The sequence below is a fragment of the Piliocolobus tephrosceles genome, chromosome 13, assembly GCF_002776525.5.
Source record: "Piliocolobus tephrosceles isolate RC106 chromosome 13, ASM277652v3, whole genome shotgun sequence".
Taxonomy (NCBI): domain Eukaryota; kingdom Metazoa; phylum Chordata; class Mammalia; order Primates; family Cercopithecidae; genus Piliocolobus; species Piliocolobus tephrosceles.
This window is the reverse complement of record NC_045446.1, coordinates 30,719,670-30,743,879: the sequence shown is the minus strand read 5'-3', so window position 1 is coordinate 30,743,879 and position 24,210 is coordinate 30,719,670. Positions and strand designations below refer to the sequence as shown.

The 24,210-nt window shown below is 47.0% G+C and overlaps 1 protein-coding gene across 1 annotated transcript in view; it reads left to right on the top strand.

Moving 5' to 3' along the window:
• The window catches only part of KIAA1549L (KIAA1549 like), a 301,138-nt gene extending 278,192 nt beyond the window's left edge, over nt 1-22,946 (top strand). The window contains exons 18-21 of the mRNA XM_023185518.2: nt 5,266-5,363; nt 7,968-8,116; nt 9,752-9,903; nt 16,706-22,946. Coding sequence (XP_023041286.2) covers nt 5,266-5,363; nt 7,968-8,116; nt 9,752-9,903; nt 16,706-16,987 — 681 coding nt within the window. The 3' untranslated portion in view covers nt 16,988-22,946. The remainder of the gene's footprint in view (nt 1-5,265; nt 5,364-7,967; nt 8,117-9,751; nt 9,904-16,705) is intronic.
• The last annotated feature ends 1,264 nt before the right edge of the window (nt 22,947-24,210 follow it).

Here is a 24,210-nt window from a genome sequence, read left to right as displayed (position 1 = left end):
AAAAAACTAGCCGGGCGAGGTGGCGGGCACCTGTAGTCCCAGCTACTCGGGAGGCTGAGGCAGGAGAATGGCGTGAACCCGGGAGGCGGAGCCTGCAGTGAGCTGAGATCTGGCCACTGCACTCCAGCCTGGGCGGCAGAGCGAGACTCCGTCTCAAAAAAAAAAAAAAAAAAAAGAAAGCAGGCACAAAGAAGTTAAGTAAGTTGCTCGAAGTCAAGCAGCTGGTAAGGATCAAAACCAAGATTTAATCCCAGATTTGTCTGACTGAGGAAACCCACATCCTGTGCAGCACTTCACCCTGAGCTCAGATTTGCGAGGCGGTGTCCTTAACTGGCTATGTGATTTTGCACAAGTCAGTTTACCTCTCTGGGCTTCAGCGTCCCCATCTGTTAAGGAAAAGGAGGTAGTCTGCGTGTCTCCTGCTCTTCCCAGCTTGAACCTTCTATGATTTCCCGTGAGAGGCCTTGGAAGCCTCATCAGTAATTATTGATCAATTGACAGATCAAAATAAGCACTGGGTTTTTACTTTAAAGTTAGACTTTAATTACCAAGCCCTCTGCCTTCAACTAAATAGGAACTATCCTTGTAGAAGAGTCTGGCTCCTGCACGAGGATGTGAAGTTATTTCTAGCTGGACATTGTTCTGCCTGGAGCAGGGTTCTCAGGATCAGCGCGATGCTGTGGGAGGGCACCATGCAGAGGAACCCAGAGTAACTACCAGCTGTGGAAAGACTGGAGCATCCACTCTGCCCTGGGGCTAGCTCACTGGCACTGGACAAGGGCTTCTAAGGAGGATAGGTTGACTTTGCCCTATCAATGGCCTTTCCCCACTAATGCAAAGCCCAAGACCCCTTTACCAGTCCTTCCAAGCCTAGGCTGTCCCCTGCAGCCTGTCACCCCTGTAGTGCCACCCTGGAGGTTTATCTTTACCAGATCCCTCCTCATGGGGAAATGCATGTGCACAGGAGGGACCAGCATGCACTGGGGCTCGTCGGGTCTCCCTCTCCACTTTGAATGCTAGAGAGTATGGTGCTGACCCGCTTCCCTCATCCCCTCCTGAGGGACACTCAGCACCGAAACTTCAGACTGTGGTCCCCTCCCCTCCCCCTTCCCCTCTCCCTCCCCTTCTCTGCCCTCCCCCTCCCCCATCCCCTTCTCTGCCCTCCCCCTCCCCCTCTCCCCTCCTCCCTCCCTCTCTTCCTTCCTTCCTTCCTCCCTTCCATGTTATAACCAAACTTCTAAGCCCAAAGAGTGCTCTCTTCTAGTCAGACACAGCCTCCTTCAGCCTCGGAGACCTGCAACCCGACTGCCTTCAGTCCTGAGTCTTTGATCTGCTTCCTGGCCGGAGGGCAGGGACCACAAAAGACGGGGCCCTTAGGTGTTCCTCACAGCCAGCATCATGGCACTGGAAACTTAGAGCCTGGCAACAGTTTCATGCAATAGCTTCCAATGGATTCCTGTCACAGAGCAGCCAGGAGAGAGCCAGATTCCAAATACATGAGATAGGGAACTAGAAGGCAAAGACAAGAGGACTTAGAACCAGGGGGAACGTGCACAGGAGTGGGTAGAAGACACCTGGGGGAGGATTCCTTCAACTCATGAGCACGTGGCACAGGCTGCCACCTCTGTGTTTTATGTGGCTCCCATGGCTGCCCTGAGACCCTGAGGATACAGCCCAAAAGGGACTGCCTGATCTCCTGTACCATCTTGCTTTGTACCTGACAAAATCTTCAAGAAGGGAATTCCCTTGCTGCTTGTCAGAAGTTCAGAACTTTTAATCGGTTCTCTTGGTGAACTGCTATAGGACATCCACAGGCATAGAAAGCCTTTTCTTGGCTGGGAAACTCTGCTGACTACAGAATAAGGCTTCCAACAACCTGAGATAAAAATAGGTTGTCTGTCTCCTCCGCTGAATCGCATGAGAGGCCAGAAGAGAGAAGAGGGGCTGTAAATCTCCTTTGTCTATTTTGGGAAAGAAGTGCCTTACTTGGTTTATTGATAATCATGGAGGGTAAAGCTGGAAGGACCTCCAGGACAAGGATTTGCTAACTGTCTGCAGAACTTCAGGGTTCAGGAAGGTCCTCAGGGGGGTCATTAGACAGGTAAGTGAAGGGCCACATTCACCAGGGCACCTCTTCGCCAACTTCAACCAGAGAAGCTCTGCTTTCATCTGTCTACATATTAGGGTCTGCTGGAATGGTGTCATGGCTAAAGAAACGTTTGGAAGCTTGTGAGACAGGCCAATGCCTTATTTCACAAGGAAAGCAAAACAAAACAAAACAAAACAAGGTTCAGAAAGGTTGAATGACATATCCAGAGAAAGTGAATGGCTGAATCAGGATAACAGCGTGAATTGCCTTACTCCTTGTTCACTCAGCATTCATTCAGAAAATAGTTACTTAACATGGCTAGGTGCAAGACATTTTGCTTGGTAATGGAGGACTACTGTAATAAGACAGACATGGTTACTGTACTCCAAGGCGTTTAGGATGTAGTGGAGCTGAAGATTTGGTTCCCTAAATGCTGCCTTCGCATACGTTGTTTACTGATGCTCAAAAAAAAAAAAAAAAAGGGAAGTGCAGCATAGTAACGTAGCTTTCCATATTGATTCGTCAGTACTTCCGGATCTGGGCAGATGTTTTCTTTCATTCTTGTTCTGGAAAGAGAGTATTGCTGACACACTTCTAGGTTGACTCCTCTCTGAGCACTTTGCATTCTATGTCTTCTGGGTGCTAATGAGAAGCCATTTGTTAGTGTCATTGCCATCCCTTTGTAGGTGATATGCCTTTTGGGTTGCTTTTAAGATCTTCTCTTTGCCTTTAGTATTCTACTATTTTACTACAATGTATCTAGATGTGTGTTTTATTTTATTGATCCTACTTGGAATTATTAATTTACTTATTTTATATATTCTGGAAAATTCTTAGCCATTGCTTCTTCAAATACTGCCTCGCCTTTGTTTTCCTTCTTCTCTCCTTTGGGACTTTGGTTAGCTGCATGTTAGACCTGCTCATTCCATCCTCCATGTCTTGTCTTTCTCTCTTACATTTTCTATCTTCTCGGCCTCTTTCTTAGTAATTTCCCCAATTCCATTTTCTAGTTTATTAATTCTCTATTTGTGATTAATCTATTATTTACTTCCTCTACATTGAGTATTTTTATTTTAATCATATTTCACTTCTGAAAGTTCTATTCTCTTTCAAAACTGCTGGATCATTTCTAATAGTATCTGTCTGGTCAATTATTATTATTTTTATACAGAGTCTTGCTCTGTTGCCCAGGCTGAAGGGCGGTGGTGCAATCTCACCTCACTGCAACCTCTGCCTCCTCGGTTCAAGTGTTTCTTCTGCCTCAGCCTCCCGAGTAGCTGGGAGTGCAGGCGCGTGCCACCATGCCCAGCTAATTTTTTGTACTTTAATAGAGATGGGGTTTCACTGTTAGCCAGGATGGTCTCGATCTTCTGACGTCGTGATCCACCTGCCTCAGCCTCCCAAAGTGCTGGAATTACAGGCGTGAGCCACCACGCCTGGCCTGGTCAATTATTTCTTAAAAACATTTCTTACATTGTTATTTTTTGTCTTGTGTCTGGAAATTCCGAACTCTAAAGTCCTTAAAGATCTAAATCTTGTTTGTTTTTTCTGCTCTCTTTAACCTCTCTTTTCTGGTGTGTTCATGGTCTTAATCATGAGCTCCGTTTGCTTCATCTTAATCTATGCTAATCCCGAGAGACTACTTTAGGGATACTCTCCTTCAAAGAGGATTTACAATTGCTCTGCCTGAGCTGGGAGCATTGCCAGCCATCCTCCCTCCCTAGAAGGGACCAATGCTAGCCTCCTTTTGTGTTGGAGGTGAGTGCCTCGGGTTCAGCCACCTCACCTTGTCCTGTTCCAAGGCTCGATGCCTTCATCAACTGTCACTATGGCGTTTGTCTTCCAGGCCACTTCGCCATTCGTATTTGCTTACCTTCAGCATTCCCACCTCTGGTTTCAGCTCACGGTTTTGTTTTAGTTTGCTGAGGTGTGGGGTAGGGGAATGGTCCTTTGGGATTTCCCTGCCATCTTGCAGTTTCACACTGCATTAAAAAGTAGGTTTAATCCTGGCCCTCGTTGTTATTGAGTGGTTTGGCCCGTATGAAGATGTAGTCTGCCATCATGCTGGAGGGAGAAGACCTCATTCCATTGAAAGAATCCTGTTTGTGGATCCGCTGTGCTGCTGTTTTTTTTTTGTCCTGATACCTTCAGGTTTAAAATCCTGTCATCTTCCTCCTCGAGGATCTGATGGGCAGAATACCTGAAGAAAGAAACGGATGAGAAGCACAAGTAAAGCTTTGTCTTCCCAGAGAACATTTCTAGATTTTCTCTTGCTAAAGGAGGTTGTGGCCTGGCTCCTTCTAATCCTGTTTGACTCTGTCTGTGTTGCTTTTATCCTCTCACATGTTGATAAAAGTCTTCACTTTTTTGGTGACAGTTCTAGTCTTTTATCTTTGAATAGCGCTTTATAGATTGCAAGACACACACACACAGACTTACCTGATGTTCTCAGCAGCCCTCTGAGCAAGCATTGTTGTACCCATTTCAGGAGAGGTCCAGAAAGGTCACTTGAGTTGCCGAAGGACCTGAAGTCTGTTCCTTAGGACCTTCGCAGATACCTCCTGACTCCAAATCCATTGCTTTTCTCCACTAAACCTGCTCTCTCTTGAGAGAAAGTAAAATACAATCAACGATTCATCCATTTAATCATCTAATATTTATTGATCACCTGTTATATACCAGGCACTGTTCCAGGTATAAGGATATCTCTGACAACAAAGCCCTTGCCCTTATTACATTCTAGTGGGTGGCAGATCATAAATAAACAAGCAACCATATAATGTCAGAGAGTGATCATTGCCATAATGAAAAATAGATAAATGGGGCTCTCGGGGAGTCTGGGGCTGGATGAATGAAATGAAGCGTGGAGCCCTGAGAAGAACAGTGAGGAAGGCACCCAGGTGGAAGAAAAGCCCAAGGTGAGACAGAACTTGGCGTGCTCTGAGAACGGTTGGAGGGCCCTGTAAGTACAGTGGCCCCAGCGAGGTGGAGAGTAGTGGGAGGTGCAATAGAAGAGATGGCTGGAAACATGTTAGGGAAGATCTTAGAAAAAGGTCTGAATAAGGAGGCAGAGTCTGACCCTTGGAAGTTTGCTTCCTCCTCAAACAAGAAGAACCTGTGTGCTGATCGCCCCTGGATGTTAACAGTGCTCCCTGAATTGCTTGTCTCTCTCACAGGCTTACAGGTTTTCCCAGCTTCCTGAGATGGTCATGGGCTCACCGCCTCCACCCGTACCTCCCCGGACTGGTCCTGTGGCTGTCGCTTCTCTCAGGCGGTAACACGTTCCTTTCTTTGTTTTGTTTGGAATATTTGGAAAAGGGTCAGTCCGGTGTACCCTGACCTGACAATAGCACCAGCAAATTTCCTTCATGCTCCACCCCGTTCAGGGTGTGTCACCTGTACAGCCAGCCATGTGCCTGTGGCATCCCAAGTACCATGAATGAGCTGATCACAGTGCTTTTGTGCTTTTTAACCAGAAAGTTCTTGAGAATCCACAGTTAAAGAAGCCCAAGGTCAACTGTCCCATACCTGGAAAGCCTCAGACCCTGACCTTGAACATCTAAAAATGACTCCAGCTCAGACCACCACAACAGCTGCTACCAAAAGTCCCTTGGTTATGTAAGGGTATTGTCTGAGAAGCCAGGGAGGGGCAGGCATGTCTGGGTACCCACCCCAACTCTTGACTTCCAAGAGGGAGAGATTGAAAACGTATGAAGTCAGATATCTCAATCGCAACACATATGTTAAGCATGTTCTTTGCTCTATGAAAATATAATGAGTGCGTGTTTTTGATAAGGATGGACAAGAAGAACAAAAGCCCTGAGCACTGGGAAAGGCTAGACCTATGCCCTGGGGTACATGTGGACCACTGCCCTGGCCTTCCTACTCCAGCACACCCTATCTGTGAATCATGGGTCTGGGCTTTGTGAGTGGGGAAGAAAAATAGGAGGGAATAGGAGAGACCCTGCTGTCATCACCAGGGGTTTAGAATGTGGAGCGGTATAGAAATCACCTCTTGCTGCAGCCGAGTCTGGGTGAAAAGCAGCAGAGCCTGACCTGCTGTACAGCCCCAGGAATTGGCCTTGCCTCTCCAGCCCCTGTTTCTCTATCTGTAACATGAGTACATGGGCCTAGATGATCTCAGAAGCTCCGGGATTCCCCAGAAAAGGGTCTCAGAATTGCTTATGGAGCAGAACTCAGAAATTTTCCCAGGAAGGGTTTTCTGAACAAGTAGCAGATGCCTGGAACTGCGTGTGGGAAGCCTCGTCTGTGGGAGCAAGCAGGCAGAGAGGGAGGGAGGGAGAAAGGAAGGGAGACCCCACCCTGATGAACGGTCACATCATACAGCCTCCATATTGGACCTTCCAAGAGAGTAGCAGCGGGCTTCTCAGTTACTCCTGAGGGTCCCGGATTGGAGGGGCCTCATACCAGCAATTTGTGGGAGGTTTGCTGAAGGCCAGCATCAATTTCTTATTTCTTCTTTCAGCCACCTGTCTCCTCCCAGGCCCCTCCACACCATTTGCTCTCTTGCCACATATCAGGCGGGCACTGCCCTTCATATAGACTCAAGATTAGACCAGGAAGGAACCTTTGAGATGAGTTTGTCTACCCCTGTCGTTTTACAGATGAAACAGGCTTGGAAAGGGAACATAGGCTGGGCATGGTGGCTCATGCCTGTAATCCCAGCACTTTAGGAGGCTGAGGCGGGTGGATCATTTGAGGCCAAGAGTTTGAGACCAGCCTGGACAATATGGTGAAACCCCGTCTCTGCCAAAAATACAAAAATCAGGTGGACGTAGTGGCATGCGCCTATAATCCCGGCTACTTGGGAGGCTGAGGTGGAAGAATCGCTTGAACCCAGGAGGCAGAGGTTGCAGTGAGCCAAGGTGGTGCCACTGCACTCCAGCCGGGGTGACAGAGTGAGACCCTGTCTCAAAAAATAAAAAATAAAAAAAATGAAAGGGAAGGTAGCTGGAACCTAGACCTCTGTCTCCCGTGCTCTCCCTTGCTGTGGCTGTCATTTGCTCTGTGACAGCCACTGCTCTGCTCAGAGGGCGGCCCTGTGGGGGACCAGACCTGCTGCAGCTGTCTTTGCCTCTCTCCCATTGGACTAATTTTAGAATTCCTCTGTGAAACTGCCTCAGGCCAGGGGTGATACTTGTGAGGGAGAATGGTCTGTGGCTGAAGGACCCTTTGGAAAACCAGGAGATGCCCGCATCTGCAGAGCCAAAGCTGTTCTCTTCTTACACGGCTTTCTGAGCACTAAGTGGAAATAGGATGTGTTAAATGGGCTTGATTCTCTGATTGCCCGGGCACCAAAACAAAGTTCTGTTAGACTGTTCATTGCTCCCTGGAGTCAACCCCAGCTTCCGAGTCTTGGGCTTGGTGCTTCCTGCCAGTTAGGAACAGGGAATGTGGCCCCCCCAGCTGTCCCGGGTCCCCTTTCTGTGAGAAGGGAGCAACCAGGCACTCCAGACAGAGCCTTCCCATTGGCTGCTGATGATGTCATCACCTCCTGGGTCGACCATCCCCAGCTAATACCCAGGGCTAATTGCTTTTCTTCTTTTATGTGGAAATTAAATGTTCTACCACCCAGAGACATGAGAGCCACCCTTAGGGGAGAACTGACCTTGAATGTCTAAAAATGATTTCAGCTCAGGCCACCATGACAGCTGCTACAAATCTGGGTGCCTCCTGCCCGGCTGGTGTCCCTAGAAGGCCGTTTGTTATCTGGGAATAAATCCAGTCCCGGGCACCCCACCCTCAGGAGGCTTGGAGGCAGCTGTCCACACCCCAAGGTGACAGGGTGCGCTCCTCCTGCCTGGGACGCCACCTGAGGTCTGGGACAGTGCTAACGCAGTCCCTCTGCCCCATCTAGATCCACCTCAGACATCGGCAGCAAGACCAGAATGGCCGAGTCTGGAGGGCCCGAGCCGGCCCAGCTGCACGACAGCGCCTCCTTCACGCAGATGTCCAGAGGCCCCGTGTCCGTGGCGCAGTTGGATCAGTCGGCTTTAAATTACTCAGGTGGGCAAGAGGGGAAAAGCCCCAGTGCGTCCCCCACCCCTGCTGCTCTGCCCTGTCTTCCCCCAAACCCCCAAATCCAGTCGGAAATCACAGCCACTGCATTTCTGGATCCCCTTGTAACTTCAGGAGCCCCAGCTAAAAGAGCTGCTGGTTTTCTTTCTTTAAAAGATCTGAAATCAGGCAAAATCCCAGGTTATGCTAAAGTCAGCATGTATGTTAACATTTTGCCAGACTTCAGTTCAGTGTTTTTGGTTTTATCTTTAAAGCATTCCAGATACAGCTATCCACCCCCATTTCATTCACCTTCTCCCAAAAGGTGATCCCGGGCCCCAAGTGATAGGTTTTAATCCTTTGCCATGTATGTATAACAGTATATGTTACTGTTTAATGTATTTGAAATTTACATAATGATATCATGGCATACATTTCCTTTTGTACTTTCTCTATTTAACAGTGTTTTAAAAAAAATTTCTCCAGGTTGCTATACACATACCATATAGATCTAGTTCATTCATTTAAACTGCCATGTGGTATTCTATGATGAGCCACAGTTTATACTTTTCCCTACTGATGGACATAATGGTAGTTTCCAGTTTTTTGCTATAACAAACAATGCTGAAATGAACATTGAGGTTTGTACGTGACATAATTGGTTTCTTAGTTTATTCAAACCATACGTTTTAGGCTAAAAACTGTAAGCACTCAGTTGCCAAAACTTAGTAAAGCATTCATGGTGTCTAGAAATTCCATCAGTGAAGTCCATTTCTTTTAGTTTTTTTTCTTGGCTCTTTAAAAATGCACATTCTCCTGGAAGGAAAACACCTGGACACCAAGGTGTTATTTCCTCTTGCTGGCAGGTCAGGGGTGTTGGGATGGGGATGGGGGAGTTGGACCATCACTTCTCTAGAAAGCCAGGTCTGAGTCCCAGCAGACTCGTTCTGACTGCGAGGGTGAGTGGGGCTGAATGGCAGGTGGAGGTCTGCTGCTCCTCCTGCCCCTGGAGACCTTTGTCCTCTCATCCCCTAGCCAAGGCCAATCCCAGAGTCGTCCTCTGCTTCCCTAGCTTCCCCAGGCCTGGGCAGATGCAGGCCTAGTGGGTGGGGTGCTGGCTGGGCCTACAACTCCCTCTTTAGGGGATGAGAAGAAGGGAAAAATCCAGAGCACTACTAGTACATGCTGCATTTGGTGAAGTTAGAAAAAGACTTTCCTCCACCAGGTGAGTACAGACTCCACCCCGGCAAAGGAAATACTAGCTGGACTTTAGCCCCACTTGGCCCCTAGACCAGATGCTCTTGAGCAGTGCACCACCTGCCCAGCTGTGCACAGTGGCTCTAGAAGAGGTCCACAAAGAAAGAAGACCAGGTTTCCTCCGCCACATCCCACCTGCCTCTGTTGCTACATCACCTGGGATCTTAGCCATCGTGGCCGGGTCCACTGCACCTTGTATGCAACTAAATTCCCTAGCAAATGTTACAGCCCAGAGCAAGCTCCCCTCAGCTCAGACCTGCTTTAATGAGACTTCAAATCCAGCCGCCAGCCAGGGAGGCGATGAAACTGACTTTATTTGGCTCCTGGGTGGTTGGATCCCCCAGACCAGCCTCTCTTAACCTCCCTCCTCCATTTCCTCCATGCTAGGTAATACGGTGCCAGCGGTGTTCGCCATCCCAGCTGCCAACAGACCTGGCTTCACCGGCTACTTCATCCCGACGCCTCCCTCATCCTATAGGAACCAGGCCTGGATGTCCTATGCAGGAGAGAATGAGCTCCCAAGCCAGTGGGCAGATTCGGTGAGACCCTTGCTCTTCCCATCATAAAACTTCACCTGCTTAACACACACCAAAAAGTAAATCAGATAAGAGGTTGAGGCTGAAGGTTTGTTATCTCAGCCTCCTCCCAGTAACCGGATGACTGAAGTCAGCCATTTTAAAGGAGATAGACGGTGTGGTGAGAGGGGACGTCCCCTTGACAGAGGAGCTTGAGACCTGCCTTCTAGCCCAGCTCCCACCTCTTCCTAGCAGGACAACCTTAATCAAGTACATTTTTATAATAATAACTACCATTTGTTGAGTATTTTCTATCTACTAGACACCTTGTCAGATGTTTTGTTTATATTATTTAATCTTTATTTACAATCTTAGGTATGTCTTATCATTCCCATGATTACTCCCATCTTGCAGATGAGGAAATCAGGGCCGAGTCAGGGGATGCCATTTACCTAAGGCCACACAGCTAGGAAGGAAGTGCCAAGGATGGAATTCAAACCCGCACCTGTCTGGCTCCAAAGCTTTTATTAAATGTGTTTCTTTTAGCATAAAATTCTATAAAATTGTAGAAGAAATGTTAGAAAATGAAGCATTAGAAACCCAAGACTGGGCTGGGTGCAGTGGCTCATGCCTGTAACCCCACAGCTTTGGGAGGGTGAGGCAGGCAGGTCACCTGAGGTCAGGAGTGAGAACCAGCCTGGCAAACATGGCGAAACCTCTTCTCTACTAAAACCACAAAAATTAGCTGGGCGTGATGGCAAGTGCCTGTAATTCTAGCTACTCGGGAACCTGAAGCGGGAGAATCGCTTAAACCCAGGAGGCAGAGGTGGCAGTGAGCCGAGATCATGCCACTCCACTCCAGCTTGGGCGATAGAGCGAGACTCTGCCTCAAAAAAAAAAAAAAAAAGAGAACCCCAAGACTGAATTACTACATATATTAATTTTCCAGATGACCAAAGCTTACCCCTTTAATTTCAAAAACATTTAAAAATATATACAGTTTGGCATAAAAATATTTCTGAAATGAATGCTATCTTCCCTCTCCTCCGTTAAAAGAGTATACAATGTAATTTGCCTTTTATGAGTGATTCAATATACTTATGATGCCTCATTATACTAAAATGGCATTTGTAGGGTGAACTCTCGTGGCTTGTAGGATCATGGCCCTTATATTGTGAAATATCTCCAAACTACTATAATTGGGGGGGTTACTATCGTGGCTCAATATGTTTTTTTCTGACCTTGCTTCCAGTGGGTACTCCATATTGCCGTCAATGTCCCCACATCTCCTAATATGCTCACCCTTAAGTGTGCTTTGCATTGTGTGCCATTATCTGCAAATGAGGCTTCTCTGTGCTCGTTAGAATTGTTTGTAAGCTTGGAGTCAGTAAGCTGTAAGAGAGGAACTAGAGGGATCCCCTGCTGTTCAGTCTGTCAGTCTGAATGTGGGACTTTCTGGCATCTGTTTTTATTGTTTGGGGGCCTTTTTTGCATCCTGTGTCATTCTCTGCTGTTCCAATGGCTGATGTCACTGGATAGGATTTGATCAATTCAGAGGTTATTGATTTTGTAATTCCACTTCATCTGAAAGTTATGTAGACTTTTCAGAAAGTAGATGATGTTTAACTTGAACTACTTAGGCAGTAATTCCCTTACTCCTGCAGCTTTGACCGTTCACCCGTTGTGTGGAGTGTGACACTGGGCACCAACTATAGTTGGTGAAAGTATTTTCCAAAACCTTGACCCCTGCATTCAAGACACTTACACATGATAATTTAGCCAGGCTTACAGCTACATCTAGATGCCTTTGGGTTCATAATTGCCTTAAAGATGAAGGTAAAGGAACCAAGCAAATGGAAACAATCTTCTGCCACGATGACTGGACTGGACTCTTCTGGGCTCATCTCCCACAGTATGAGGTGTCCTATTAGTTGTTTTTAATTAAGAGATTGTAGATGATTGCTGCAGCCTAATTGGGTCTTTCCTGGAGCTCAGTTATCACCTGCAATTAAGCAGGGAGGCGTGCCCATGAAAGGAGCAAGGTGAAAGGGTGATTTATAGCACATGGAAATAAGTGCAGGAAGCTCAGAGATACCAGTTGTCAGCCTGAGAAGGGTCCAGGAATAATGCACACCTTCCACATCTATATGAAAAAGAAAAGTTCCTCACCAGCATTTGGATGTTGGACCTTCCTAATCCCAGGAGCTAGCTTGGATAAAATCACCTGGACCTGGGATGACAAATAGGTTTCATCCTTGGTGCCAGATGGAGAAGGATTGGGAGGGGCTTCCAGGCTTAGCAGTAAACTGCTGTGATCAAGTTGGTGATGTCTGCCATAGGCGCTGGCTAGGGAAGTAGTATTTGCCAGCCCTGAATTTTGGCGGGAAGGGCATGATGGCTCCAGCCCACATCTACTATAAGGGAGGAAGAGTTTCTCATCTCATCTTCCCTGCTTCTGCCCTACTGCCGAATATTGCCCTGAGGATACTCCAGTGAGATCAGGTATCCCTTACCTGTCCCAGCCACCAGCACCTGCCGGCTTGATACCATAGAGCTGGGGGGGTCTCAAGAGTTGGACATTGACTCTCTCAGCCACAGCAAGTACAGTTAGCTGAATTTGAAAAGCAGGGAAAGGGAATGTGGTAACTTCCTTCTCAAATATTTGACCCCGGCTGATCATTCTTCAGTGAGTTTCAAACTGGGCTCCTCAGAACCCCAGGTTCTGAGAGACTCCCTGCTCTTGCTCTGCACAATTCTGAGCACTGGTGTACAGCAATAAGCAAGTGAGGCACTCGCCAGCTTCATGGAGTTGACAGCCTGAGACAGGCAGTGGCACCAGGAGCAATAACTGTTATGCTGGAGAAGCTGCAAGGAAACATCTAACAGGGATCCCTAGGCTGATGTTGGGTTGGGAAAGATCTCCTGGAAGAAAGGAAGTTTGAGCTGAGATGTGAAATACATACGCCATGTCCTGGTCTTGGTTCTTTGGTGACCCCAGTAACATGTACCTTCCCAGCTCATGTGGCCCAAGAACTCAAACAGCCCAGCTCTGGTTTTCCTCTAAGATACAAATGAAACCTATCAGTCCTTGTATATGAAGACCCACCCTTAGCACTTGTGTGCCATTTTGTCTTTCTTTGCTGGGTCTTGTGAGGAAATCAAAGTCCCAAGTTGTAACTTGGGACATCTATCCCATTACTTCTTTCCTCGCTTGGGTCCTCATCAGTTCTCATCTGATCCATTGAGAAAGCCTCAGAACTTGTCTGCTCCCTACCTCCAGTGGGTCCACCTCCAGGTGTCCTTTCCAAATATAGACTCCTCCTCTGCCTGACACCCATCCGTGGCTCCCAGCCCAGGCGTCAGCCGCACATCTCAGGAACCTGCCTTCTCAGGAGGGATCACCGGAACATCCAGCAGGGAGGAGAGGGGACTGCTTTCCTACCACACATCCCCCCCATCTAGGGTTTCTGAGTCATCATCCCATCCCATTGGTATTGTCTGAATGTTTGTGTCCCACCCGATTCATATGTTGAAATTCTAACCCCCATGGTGATGGTACTAGGACATGGGACATTTGGGAGATGATTAGGTCATGAGTGCAAAACTCCTAATGAATAGGATTAGTACCCTTAGAAAAGAGGCTTGAGAGAGACCCCTGACCTCTTCTGCCATGTGAGGGGATAGTGAAAAGACAGCTGTCTCTGAACCAGGAAGCAGGCCCTCACCAGATGCAGAATCTGCCAGCACTTTGATCTCAGACTTTGCAGCCTCCAGAACTGTGAGAAAGAAATTTCTGTTGTTTATAAGCTCCCCAGCTTATGGTATTTCAGCATAACAGCCAGAACAGACTAGGACTTCCTGCTCCATCCTCCCTCAGGAGCCAGATGAGCATTGCTGTCAAGCATGGGAACAGGCTGTATTTCTCAGAAGTGTGACATTGAAAATGGGTAGATCAAACAGGACATGCAGACTCTGTAGCCTGACATTCAGCAGCTTATGAATCCACCCGTCTGTCTGTCTTGCCTGAGCTCCTTCCACACGAAACACACCCTCTCTGGTCAGCCTGAGGTCACTGATGCTCCCTGGGGCACTCTCTTCTTTGTACTGTTACGGGATCTTTGGGGTGTCTGTTTTCTTCCTGGAAACCTCTGTGGCCGGTGGTGCTTTTGCCCGAGTTCTTCTCCTGGGTCCAGAAAGAATGAGGTATGTAGACACAGCAAAGGTGAAGGAGGTGACAAGGAGGTTTCTTTAGCGTTAGAACAGCTCAGAGGAGACCCTCAGTGGGTAGCTCCTCTTTGTAGGCAGGTCGTCCCATGGAGTGTTCAGCTCTCAGCACAGAGGAGGCCCTGGAGAGGGTGGCTCCTCTCTGCCCACTGCTCATCTCAGCACAGAGGAGGCCCTGGAGAGGGTGGCTCCTCTCTACAGGCAGCTTGTTCAGACGTCTCTGCAGGTTTCTGAAGCTCTCAGCAGGGAGGGTAGCTCCTTTCTGCTGCTGGTTGTCCCGTAGTCTCTCTGTCCTCTGCCCTGCTCTGGCTGAGCCCAGGGCTTTTATGGACCTCAGAGGGGAGGAAGTGTGTGGTGATTGGTCCATGGGTTGGCCCAGAAGAGATGCCACGAGTCCCCACTCCAGCCTGAGGACTAGCAGGTAGCCCCCAATCTTCAGGCCCTCCCTGGCCTTCTGAAGGTAGGGTCTTATGGGAGACCCACCCTCTTCTGCCCAGGAGTCTGTCTGTCTACCCCACCCCTTGCCATTCATGGTCCTGGGGGCCTGTCCCCAACCCTACTCAGAAATCAGAGCCCCTGCAGGGGGAAGAGAGAGGCCAGGCAGCAGAAGCAGACACCCCCAAGCCAGCAGGGAGGGGGGCACCTTCCCAAGATGCTGAGGATGTAGGCAGATGCCTAGTCTTGTTCCTGGGAGGGTGGCTACAGCTGCACCCGGGAGCTCCAGCCCCGCCAACTCAGAAGGGGCAGGGTTCCAACTTGTCCCTGGCTCCTGCCTGCTCCGTGGAGGGGGAAGCCCGGTTCTGCAGCTGTGGGTGGGGTGGTTGTAGCTGCACCCAGGGCAGATCCTGCCTGCTCCTGGCCCCATTCAAGACCACAGGGAGGCTTGAATCCACAGCACAATTTGGGTGGCTGTAGCCCCACCCGGGAGGGCAGGGCTCCTGCCTGCTCCATAGAGGAGGAGGCCTGGGTCTGCAGTCACGGTTTGGGTGGCTGCAGCAGCATCTGGGGGAGCTCCTGCTCCAACTCAAAAGGGCGGGGCTCCCACTGGCTCCATGGAATGTGCAGCCCTAACCGCGCACCCCTGCTGCAGCCGGTGTGATGGCAGCAGCCTCTGCCATCACTACTCCCATACATTTTGATTTGATGGTTTGTATTTGATTTTCCCTTTGCCCAGAATGCCCCTCCTACTGCATCTTCCTGGAGGCACCCTGTTCAACTTCCAAACTCACCTAAGCTGCCCAGTCCTCCCACACATACTTCATTCACCATAGCACCCCATGCCTCTGTTGTCCGTGGGTGCTTATTCTATAGTGTTCCAATTAACATCGTGGGTTATGTGGATTACCCTGGAACAGCATCCCTGTATGTGCCACTGTTTCTGTAGGAGAATCGACTCTAAATTAAAAATTATTTACTTGTCCTTATTCCTAGAAGTTTACATATTTTAGGCATAGGACTCTGTGTCTTCCACTTTTGATGAAGAGAGAAAAATGTTTGAAGAAACCAAAATCATATCCCAGATCCAAGACATTGTAATGCAGTGATTAATTCCAGCCCTTGGAGCCAAACAGACCTCTACAAAGAATGTCTTGGTAGGTTGTCACCTTAGACTGTGGCACTCTTCAGTTTCCTCATCTGCAAGGTAAGGATAACAATACCGACCTCCTAGCTTATTGCTTTGAGAACTAAATGAGATAATGTGTGGAAAACCCTTGGCACAGGGCTCAATTGATGTTAGTTATTATTAATAATAAACCCCTGGGTTCCTCTGGAGACCATAAACAGTTCTGTTTGCTGGATTGTGCTTATATGAACAAGGTAACCAAGAGCTGGGTATGGTGGTACCCAGGTGTAGTCCCAGCTACTCAGGAGGCTGAGGCAGGAGGAACACTCGAGCCCCAGAGTTCGAGACTGCAGTGAGCTATGATGGCACCACTGCACTACAGCCTAGATGACAAAGTGAGACATCATCTCTAAAAATAATAGTAATAAAAAATAAGGTAGCTAGGCAGATTCAAATATAGACTCAGATGTATATATTCCTAAGGATTTTTAGAGAAGTTTAAAACACTTATTTAATTCATCCAAACAGTATATCCAGTGAGTCTAAATTACCTATTTTTTTTTTTTTTTTTTTTTGGAGACAGAGTCTTGCTCTGTTGCCCAGGCTGGAGTGCAGTGGCGCAATCTCGGCTCATTGCAACCTCCACCTCCTGGGTTCAAGTGACTCTCCTGCTTCAGCCTCCCAAGTAGCTGGAACTACAGGCGCCCACCACCATGCCTGGCTAATTTTTTTTGTATTTTTAGTAGAGACGGGATTTCACCATTTTAGCCAGGATGGTTTTGATCTCCTGACCTCGTGATCCACCCACCTTGGCCTCCCAAAGTGCTGGGATTACAGGCATGAGCCACCAAAATTACCTATTTTCTAAACAAACTGACTCTGAGTTTTGTATCTATACAATGGTATGTGGCTTCCATTTTCTTCTAAGTTCTCTTCCATGTCCTCAGTCCCCTCCTGCTTCCAGTGTCGAGTGTATCCTGTGACTTGAGCTCCTTCCTCATGCCGGGCCCTGTCCTTCTGTCCCCACGCCCTCTACAGGTGCCCCTCCCAGGGTACATCGAGGCCTACCCCCGATCACGGTACCCGCAGAGCTCTCCCTCCAGGCTTCCTCGCCAGTACAGCCAGCCAGTCAACCTGCACCCCAGCCTGGAGCAGGCCCCGGCACCTTCCGCAGCAGCCTCGCAGCAGAGCCTGGCAGAAAACGACCCATCTGACGCTCCCCTGACCAACATCTCCACTGCGGCCCTCGTGAAGGCCATCCGGGAGGAGGTGGCCAAGCTGGCCAAAAAACAGACAGATATGTTTGAGTTCCAGGTCTAATGCCTTAGCCCGTGGGACTCTGGACTTCTGAACTCTGAGGACACAGCCTTTGGGTTTCCCATGCCTACATGTTAGGACTTGAGACATGGCAATGGGTGAGTCTTTCTCGCCCTCTGTTTCTGAAAAGGTGAACTATGGGGCTTCTGGGAACAGGAAACTCTTGAACGACTAGATTCTTGGCTCATCCAACTGACTGTGGGTCAAGAAGTCCCTGCTTGGGGGCCTTATGTTTGGTAATCTCTCACGTCAAATGTTTGAACTGTGGCCGTATTCCCTATGGAACCTTAGTCACGAGAAGCACTAGCTAATCTACAGATTCCTATCCAATGCCACATTTTAATCAATCACCGGAAGCGGGAGAACGTAGCTCTTATCTTCGGTGACCTCTGCATGTTAACTCTGTTTCTGTGTTAAAGGCAATGCAGGAGTGTGGATTAAGCACCAGACTGTATTCTCAGTCAGCCATGACCGTGAGCATTAAAATCAGTTTGTAAGGGAGACACTGGCTCCAGCCAAGAAACCTGAGCCCCTTTTTTTAGGTTCATATTCAAAGTCAAATGAACTGGATGAAAGTCAGTACCAATGACTGTGCCTATAAATAGGCCTGACTCTTTGTTTCCCTCATCAATTAAACAAAGGCCAAGAAAGAGAGAAGATGAGAGGGAATGGTGGATTTGTGTTGACAGATTTTTTAAAAGGTGTTGCCATTTTGGAAATAAAAGTCCCCTACAAGTTAGGATCTAACGGAAAGAGAATCGGTGCTAAGAGCTTTTAGGATCCTACAAAAGAAATACAGTTATTTGTGGAGGTTTTTCTTTGCCCTGCTTTGAAGGTGGCCTGAGAATGGAGCTTCTCTTTTTCTTGGGATAATAGATACATCAACTTTTACAAGAAAATCTCTGTCTCTTCAACAATGATGTCCAGTGTGTGCTGCTGAGTGGTACAAAAGGAAATAGTACTTGATTCCTGTTAGAAACAGGAGTGGTAGAACCACAGTCTTCCCAGGCCACAGCCTCTGTTTATAGAAGCTTCTGAATGTAGAAAAGCTGTTGAATTTCATTTAAATGTAAATAACCTTTTAAAAAGCATATGGAGTTAGCCAGTTCCCCCTAGTTAATGGACATAGGAAGACGTTTGCTGAAATGGCAGGGTGGCCACCTTGTGACCATGACGTTGCAAGTCACCCTCCCTGGCATGGCAAGTCGGCTTCCCGAGCTCTGGGTAGAGGACATCGCTTCACAGCACTGAGGTCACCAGCTGCTGCCTACCCATCAATGCAAGCAAAACAGCTACTGACTTCGTATACCTGGGAGATTGGAGACTCTGGTTCCCTCGCCAAGTGTGACAGCCTGTGCAGGGTTGGGGGCTTACTTGGTGTCTGTTGGAGAATGAGGTCCTGTCCTGCTTTCACCCATGACCCATCTAGCTTCAGCTGTATCCATTTTCTTCTGAGCCCATCTTTCCATTGTCCTCACGAGTTTCTTTGGTCTTTACTGAAAGAAGATGGTAGAAATTTAAAAGCTGAGAGAAGACTAGAAATGGAACTGATTAGAAGGGGAGGTTCAAACTGTCAACGCAGAGACTTTTTAGAGAAGTTGTTTTTATTTTCCAATGGCAAAAAATTGCCCTTTCTGGAATGTTCAGAGATGATGTGTCATGGAACCTTCAAACAAGTCTCTTGTTCAGATGATAATAGGTAGTGTCCTTTTAGTATGCTGGTTGATCTTTCATAGTGTTAGTGTTTTGTTACTTAAAAAGGAAATCAGCTATAAATAAAATGTATTTTTGTAATTCCCGTGTGTATATATGGTATATTTCTATCAATGGCCAGTTGTTGTAGTCCAAAACCTAAATCAGTTTGCAAAACACTGTGGACAGCGTGAGATTTTATTGACAGGTTAACAAAATGCCTACGTCTATCCACATAGGCATTCAATGCACTTGAATGAACAAAGAGCCAAAGAAACTCAGCCTTTTCATGCAAATGGTATGAGTCTGATAAAATCAGCTACATTGTCCTGCTTTATCAATAATATTTCATTAGTGCAATGATATCAACCAGTACTTTGTCTACTTGGTAAATGCCTGGATATACTGTATGTGAAAATGACATTTCAAGACCTTACTGTAATTGAAATATACGTAAATGTTTCAGAAGACAGTGTCTGAAATTTGGATGTTTCAATGACTTACAGAGACTGAGTCTACAGTTTGCAGAGCTATGGCTCCAGAGTGCTAAGAGGATGGAGTCACAAATCACTGTGGTCTTTACAGAGCCCCAGGAAATATTGAGTGAGTCAACTGAGATGACTAAAAAGATAGCATGCTAAATCGGATATACTCTCTTAAACTAGACACCAGGGGTTTAACAGTAGTATTAATAGATGCGAGGAAAACCTTAAGTTGGAAAGAAATCAGTCTGTTCATGTTTTCCCACTCATGGGGAGACAGAGCCACCTGGTCAGATTTTCTGTGACTGAGAGAGATGTGGTCCTTTCCCTGAAGAATCTCCCGACCCCACAGAGGTGACAGATACCTGGACAGCTGACTCTAAGAGATGGTCAAAAGTGCCTCAAAGAACTGAAATAGGGTTCCCAGAGAGCCCCGAGGAGGCAGCAATGAACAAACACCCTGTTCATCAGAACCCTCTAGACAGTCGCCGAAGCCACAAAGGACCTTGGTCGACCTCGGAGGAGGAAGCAGAAGTACCAAGAAGTGGAGTGACCAGCCCAATGATTCAGTCCCAACCTGCTGGTTCACCAGCCCACTTGCTTTCCATCTCACCATGTGGCCTGCAGGCTTGTCGGTAACACATTTCTTTAACTGTGCCTAGAGGTTTAAGAAAAAGATACGGGTCACATGAAGAACTCCACAGTGTTCTTGCCAAGAAAAAAGATGATTGAGTATATAACGAACTTCAGATACAGTGTATAGAGGATGATGCATTTGTGGCATAATAAACAGTTTTCAGTGCTGGTTTTGATATGAGTTTTCTGCATTCATGAAAAAGAAATGCATTTTGGCTTTTTCCAGAGAGTTCCATCAAGGAAATGGAGACCTCACCTGCCTGCTGTTCTAGACTGTGGGGGTGCATTCCTGTCTCAGCACCAAGGATTCCAACAGGCAGGCAGGGAGGCCCTTGACTTTGTGTCACTGTGAGGCAGCAGAGTCCATGCTCTGCATCAGGGGAGGGGACCCAGTGGTGCAGTAAAAGGCCATTGTGTGGCGTGAGACCTATGATCTGAGGCTTGTGCGTAATGAGACGGCAGCTGTTACCTGCAGAGCAAGGAGTTTCCTCTTTCAGGGTAGATTATGTAAGAATCAATTCCCTGGTCCCGGGAGAAGTTTTATTGTGAGTTTGTTAATTTAAGAACTCAGAAGAAGGGCATGTAATGTCTGAGTAATCTTGATGGAAGAAAGGAAATAGTTAGATCTGTGATTAAAACGCACACATACACACACACACACACACACACACACACTCCTTTGGAGAAAGACTGTAGAATGGAGGAGGTGAGGAATTTAACTAATAGAAATGCTTTTTCTAACAGGCAGAAATTAGAGAAATGGATCAAAAGATTTAAACATTGATTACATATAAGTGAGTTTCCTTTTTTTTTCTACATAGCACACAGGTGCTCAACGTTTAATAAATAACATAACAGATATTGTCTTAAAAGTCTGAAAACAGGATTTGTACTTAATCCTAAATTCCTCCTATCACACACCAGAAAATAATTTGGATTTTATTTACAAACTACATCCAAGTACTCTTAAGGAAAGAGTGTCATTTAGCTTGGAGTAGGGACTGACTGGGGGTCTAAGTGTTGGAAATTAAATTCTGCCATTCAGTCCAACCTCAAATGTGTTCCAGGCAAGGAGCTTTGCAAGGACTAGAAATCCATTCACACTTGGTCAAGTGCAGGCGTTGGCTGAAAGAATAGAGGGACATTTCACAAACAGAACACGGCTCCCCTACAGGAAAGGGATGGAGACAGCTACCCTTGCCCTTACTCTCACGCTCTCTGTTCTCATGGACTTTCTCCTCTGTTTCCCTCTGCCTATCTGCCTGGTTCTCTTGCTTCTCCTGGCCAACCAGCTTTCTCATTAGTGCATATGTAGCTGAAAAATCCACCCCAGAACCCACTCCGCAAAACCTTTCCTTTTCGGTACCCACCACTCTGACTAGCATCTCTGTGACCCCTAAGGCAAATTTTTGAGGATCCGATTGGTTTAGTTCATCTGCCTATGGGTGAGCCACCCTGGGGTCAGGTGCCTGTCCAATCAGCTATTACCAAGGAGGCAGGGTCATGTCATTTAAGCATGGCCCGGTGGACTGACCCTTTCAGCAGGGACTTTTACTGGGGGTTGGTACCCAGAAGAAGGAGCATGAGTGGGCAAGACCTCCGAAAAGAACCTACTACACACTGGAACTGACTCGTACTCCTGGGATGCCATGCCACGCAGCAGCCAGCACTCGGAGAGCAGTCCCCTGGATACTACCACAGAGAGAAAAGGGGCATCTTCACTTGCACATCAGGTGAGGGTGCACATACTTGAAACTCTGCTAGACTGGCCAGAGCTGCCCCAGCCACTTCTCACCCCACCACCAATTATTGATACAGCTGCTGGGTCTAAGAAGCAATTTCTGACCAAGGCCCAGTTAGCACAATGTCTTGCTCAGCAGACAATAAATACTTGTAAATTGAATTGCATGATCTTAGCTCAGGTGCTATTAATGTGGCTCACGGCCACACACTTGCATGGATCAGAAAACCAATGAGCCCCTCAACAGAGTTTTGAAACAAAATTGGTTTCAAGTGAAACTTACGTTATTTTGGCTTTGACCTTCTGAATATAAGTTAGTGTCCTGAGAACTGAAAGGCCTCTTGATTTCTTAGGTGAACTGTTACCGAATCCTAGCCTGTGGTAAATGCTAAAATGTAAGGTGTTTCTGAAAAGGAATATTTAGGAAATATAATTGTGCCACAAACAGATGACTTTAGAAGATATGCAGTTGCTCTGATTCCGCAGGTTTAAAAAAAATGGGAAGTTTGTGATACGGCAGAATCTGTCTCCACTGGTCAAACCATACTTCAGTGAGAGCCATTGTAAATGAAATCTAAAAATTGATCATTTTCATTCTCTGACCTTGGTCAGACTTTTGCAAATTATGGAGAGAGGTCATCAACATATTTTACATAAATTAACTGTGGCCTCATCTTATTTCTCCTCATTTCTTTCTTATGCTTAAACACACACCCATCTCACACACAAACTGAGTAGAGAAAAGATTTGTACCAAACAGAATCAGAGGCATATGAATGGACTGGAAATTGTGAAAAAGGTATAAATATCCTAGACCTTGATCAACTCACTTTAAACTGGTCTCTGATTCCTCATCTGTCAAATGGGTATAAGACCCTCTACACTTCCCATGGTGATTTTGAGCAGCACATGCATAATGTATCTGAAAATGGTTTGACAAGCACTTGAAGGCATTCTTACTAAATTATTAGTTTTGTAATTCAGTTTTATCCAGGAAAATACTTTATCTCCTCCGATCTGCTGAATTAATTTATACAGTCACATGTTCCATGACACAACGTTTTGCCAAGGAAAAATGAAGAAATTCCTAAATTTGAAATTGCCCACAAGATCTAGCATCATCTGGAGTTGCTGTTATTGTCGTTGTTGTCTATGATTTGGAGGATATGTAAGTACTTGTACATGTGCTTTAACTCTGGGTGAAAAATCCCGACCAGTGAGTCTTTAAAACCATATTAGACACATTGGGCAAAGTACTGAGCAGAAGCTCTGAATGTAGCTGTTGTTATTTTAATGCTTTGCTTTCTAATGAACTTTGTATGTCTTTAGCCTCTGCCGGGAACAGAGTGTTCATATGCTGTTAGAATTTTTTATTGTAAAATAAAATGACAAAGGCTTTCATACCCCAAAACCTGCCTGTTTCTCATTCTACCTCCTCCAGATGGTGAGATGGAATCCCTTTCACAAGCCAGCCACAAAACAGTGCCTGTTGGGGGTTGCTAAAGAACCATTCCAGTCCTGGAGGACCCAGTGTGGTCTCAGGAGCCATCCCAGCTTGGGTGATGAGCTCAGGGGCCAAAAAAAATGCTCACCCCTGGCCATCCACAGGCCCCAGAGAAGCAGTTTCAGCCTACCCATGACTTAATAGCTAAAGAAAGATGTATTCCTGGGGCCAACGGGACCCAAGGGAGAAGAAGCCAAAGTCTGCTTAGGTGCCCTTCTCAGAGTGTAAAGAAGTCTCATCCAGGTCAGTGGCTCCCAAGGAGTCCAAGAATAACAGTGGTATGGGACACCAGCTCCCAAGACCACCCATCTGTACCACCCCATGTGAGTCCCAGCAGTCCTGATGCCCGCCTTATGTTCAGCCCTATCCAGAGAACATATGTGGTGCTGTCTGCTCTGCCCTCTGGTTATTGGACAGGAGAGACCATCGACCCAGGAGCCACAAGCTCACAGGCTGACCAGCCACAAAAATGTGGCTCAGCACATGGGCTAGGCCAACTGGATTCTCTCTCTAGGTAACACCAAGAAACAGAGTCTGTTATCAGTAGAGGCTGAAATTGGGTGGTCAAGACTCAGAGAAGCCATGATAGACCATATTCAAAGCAAAGTTCTAAGAAGGCAGAATATTGAGAAAGAAGTGGCCTTGAGGCCAAAGAGCTTTCAAAGGTAAGAAAGCCTGTATCTTGTAATGAAAACAGACAAACCAACCAATTTCTGAGGCGTCCCTGTACCCTGGTGGTCAGTCACAACCCTGGGGCTTTTATGGATCCATTGAGCTTGGGCAGCAACATGGTGCTGCTTCTCACTGGAGCCTAATTTGCTCCAATTCTCTGCATGTACCTAGAAAGTACTTAAGAGACTGGAGGAGCAATTTTTTTACTCCACTCTCGGCTTCTCTGTAAAGAGGGCTCAAATATGCACAAAAGACATTCCCAAAGCCACTGTCTTGCTACAGTGGGAAATAAACTTGGAACCGCTACAAAATGCTTTTTGTGAGGCTCACCATGGGGTGAAGGCCATTGCAAAGAATAGTACAAGTAAGTCCAAGAACTGATGGATTCCCTACTCTTCCCTTTTTTTCCTTCCTCCTGGACCCTGGTTGCTTCTGGCTTTCAAGGCAAATGAAATAATCAAGTAAAAGGAAGTGGTGGTGCCTATGTCAGTACCAGGAG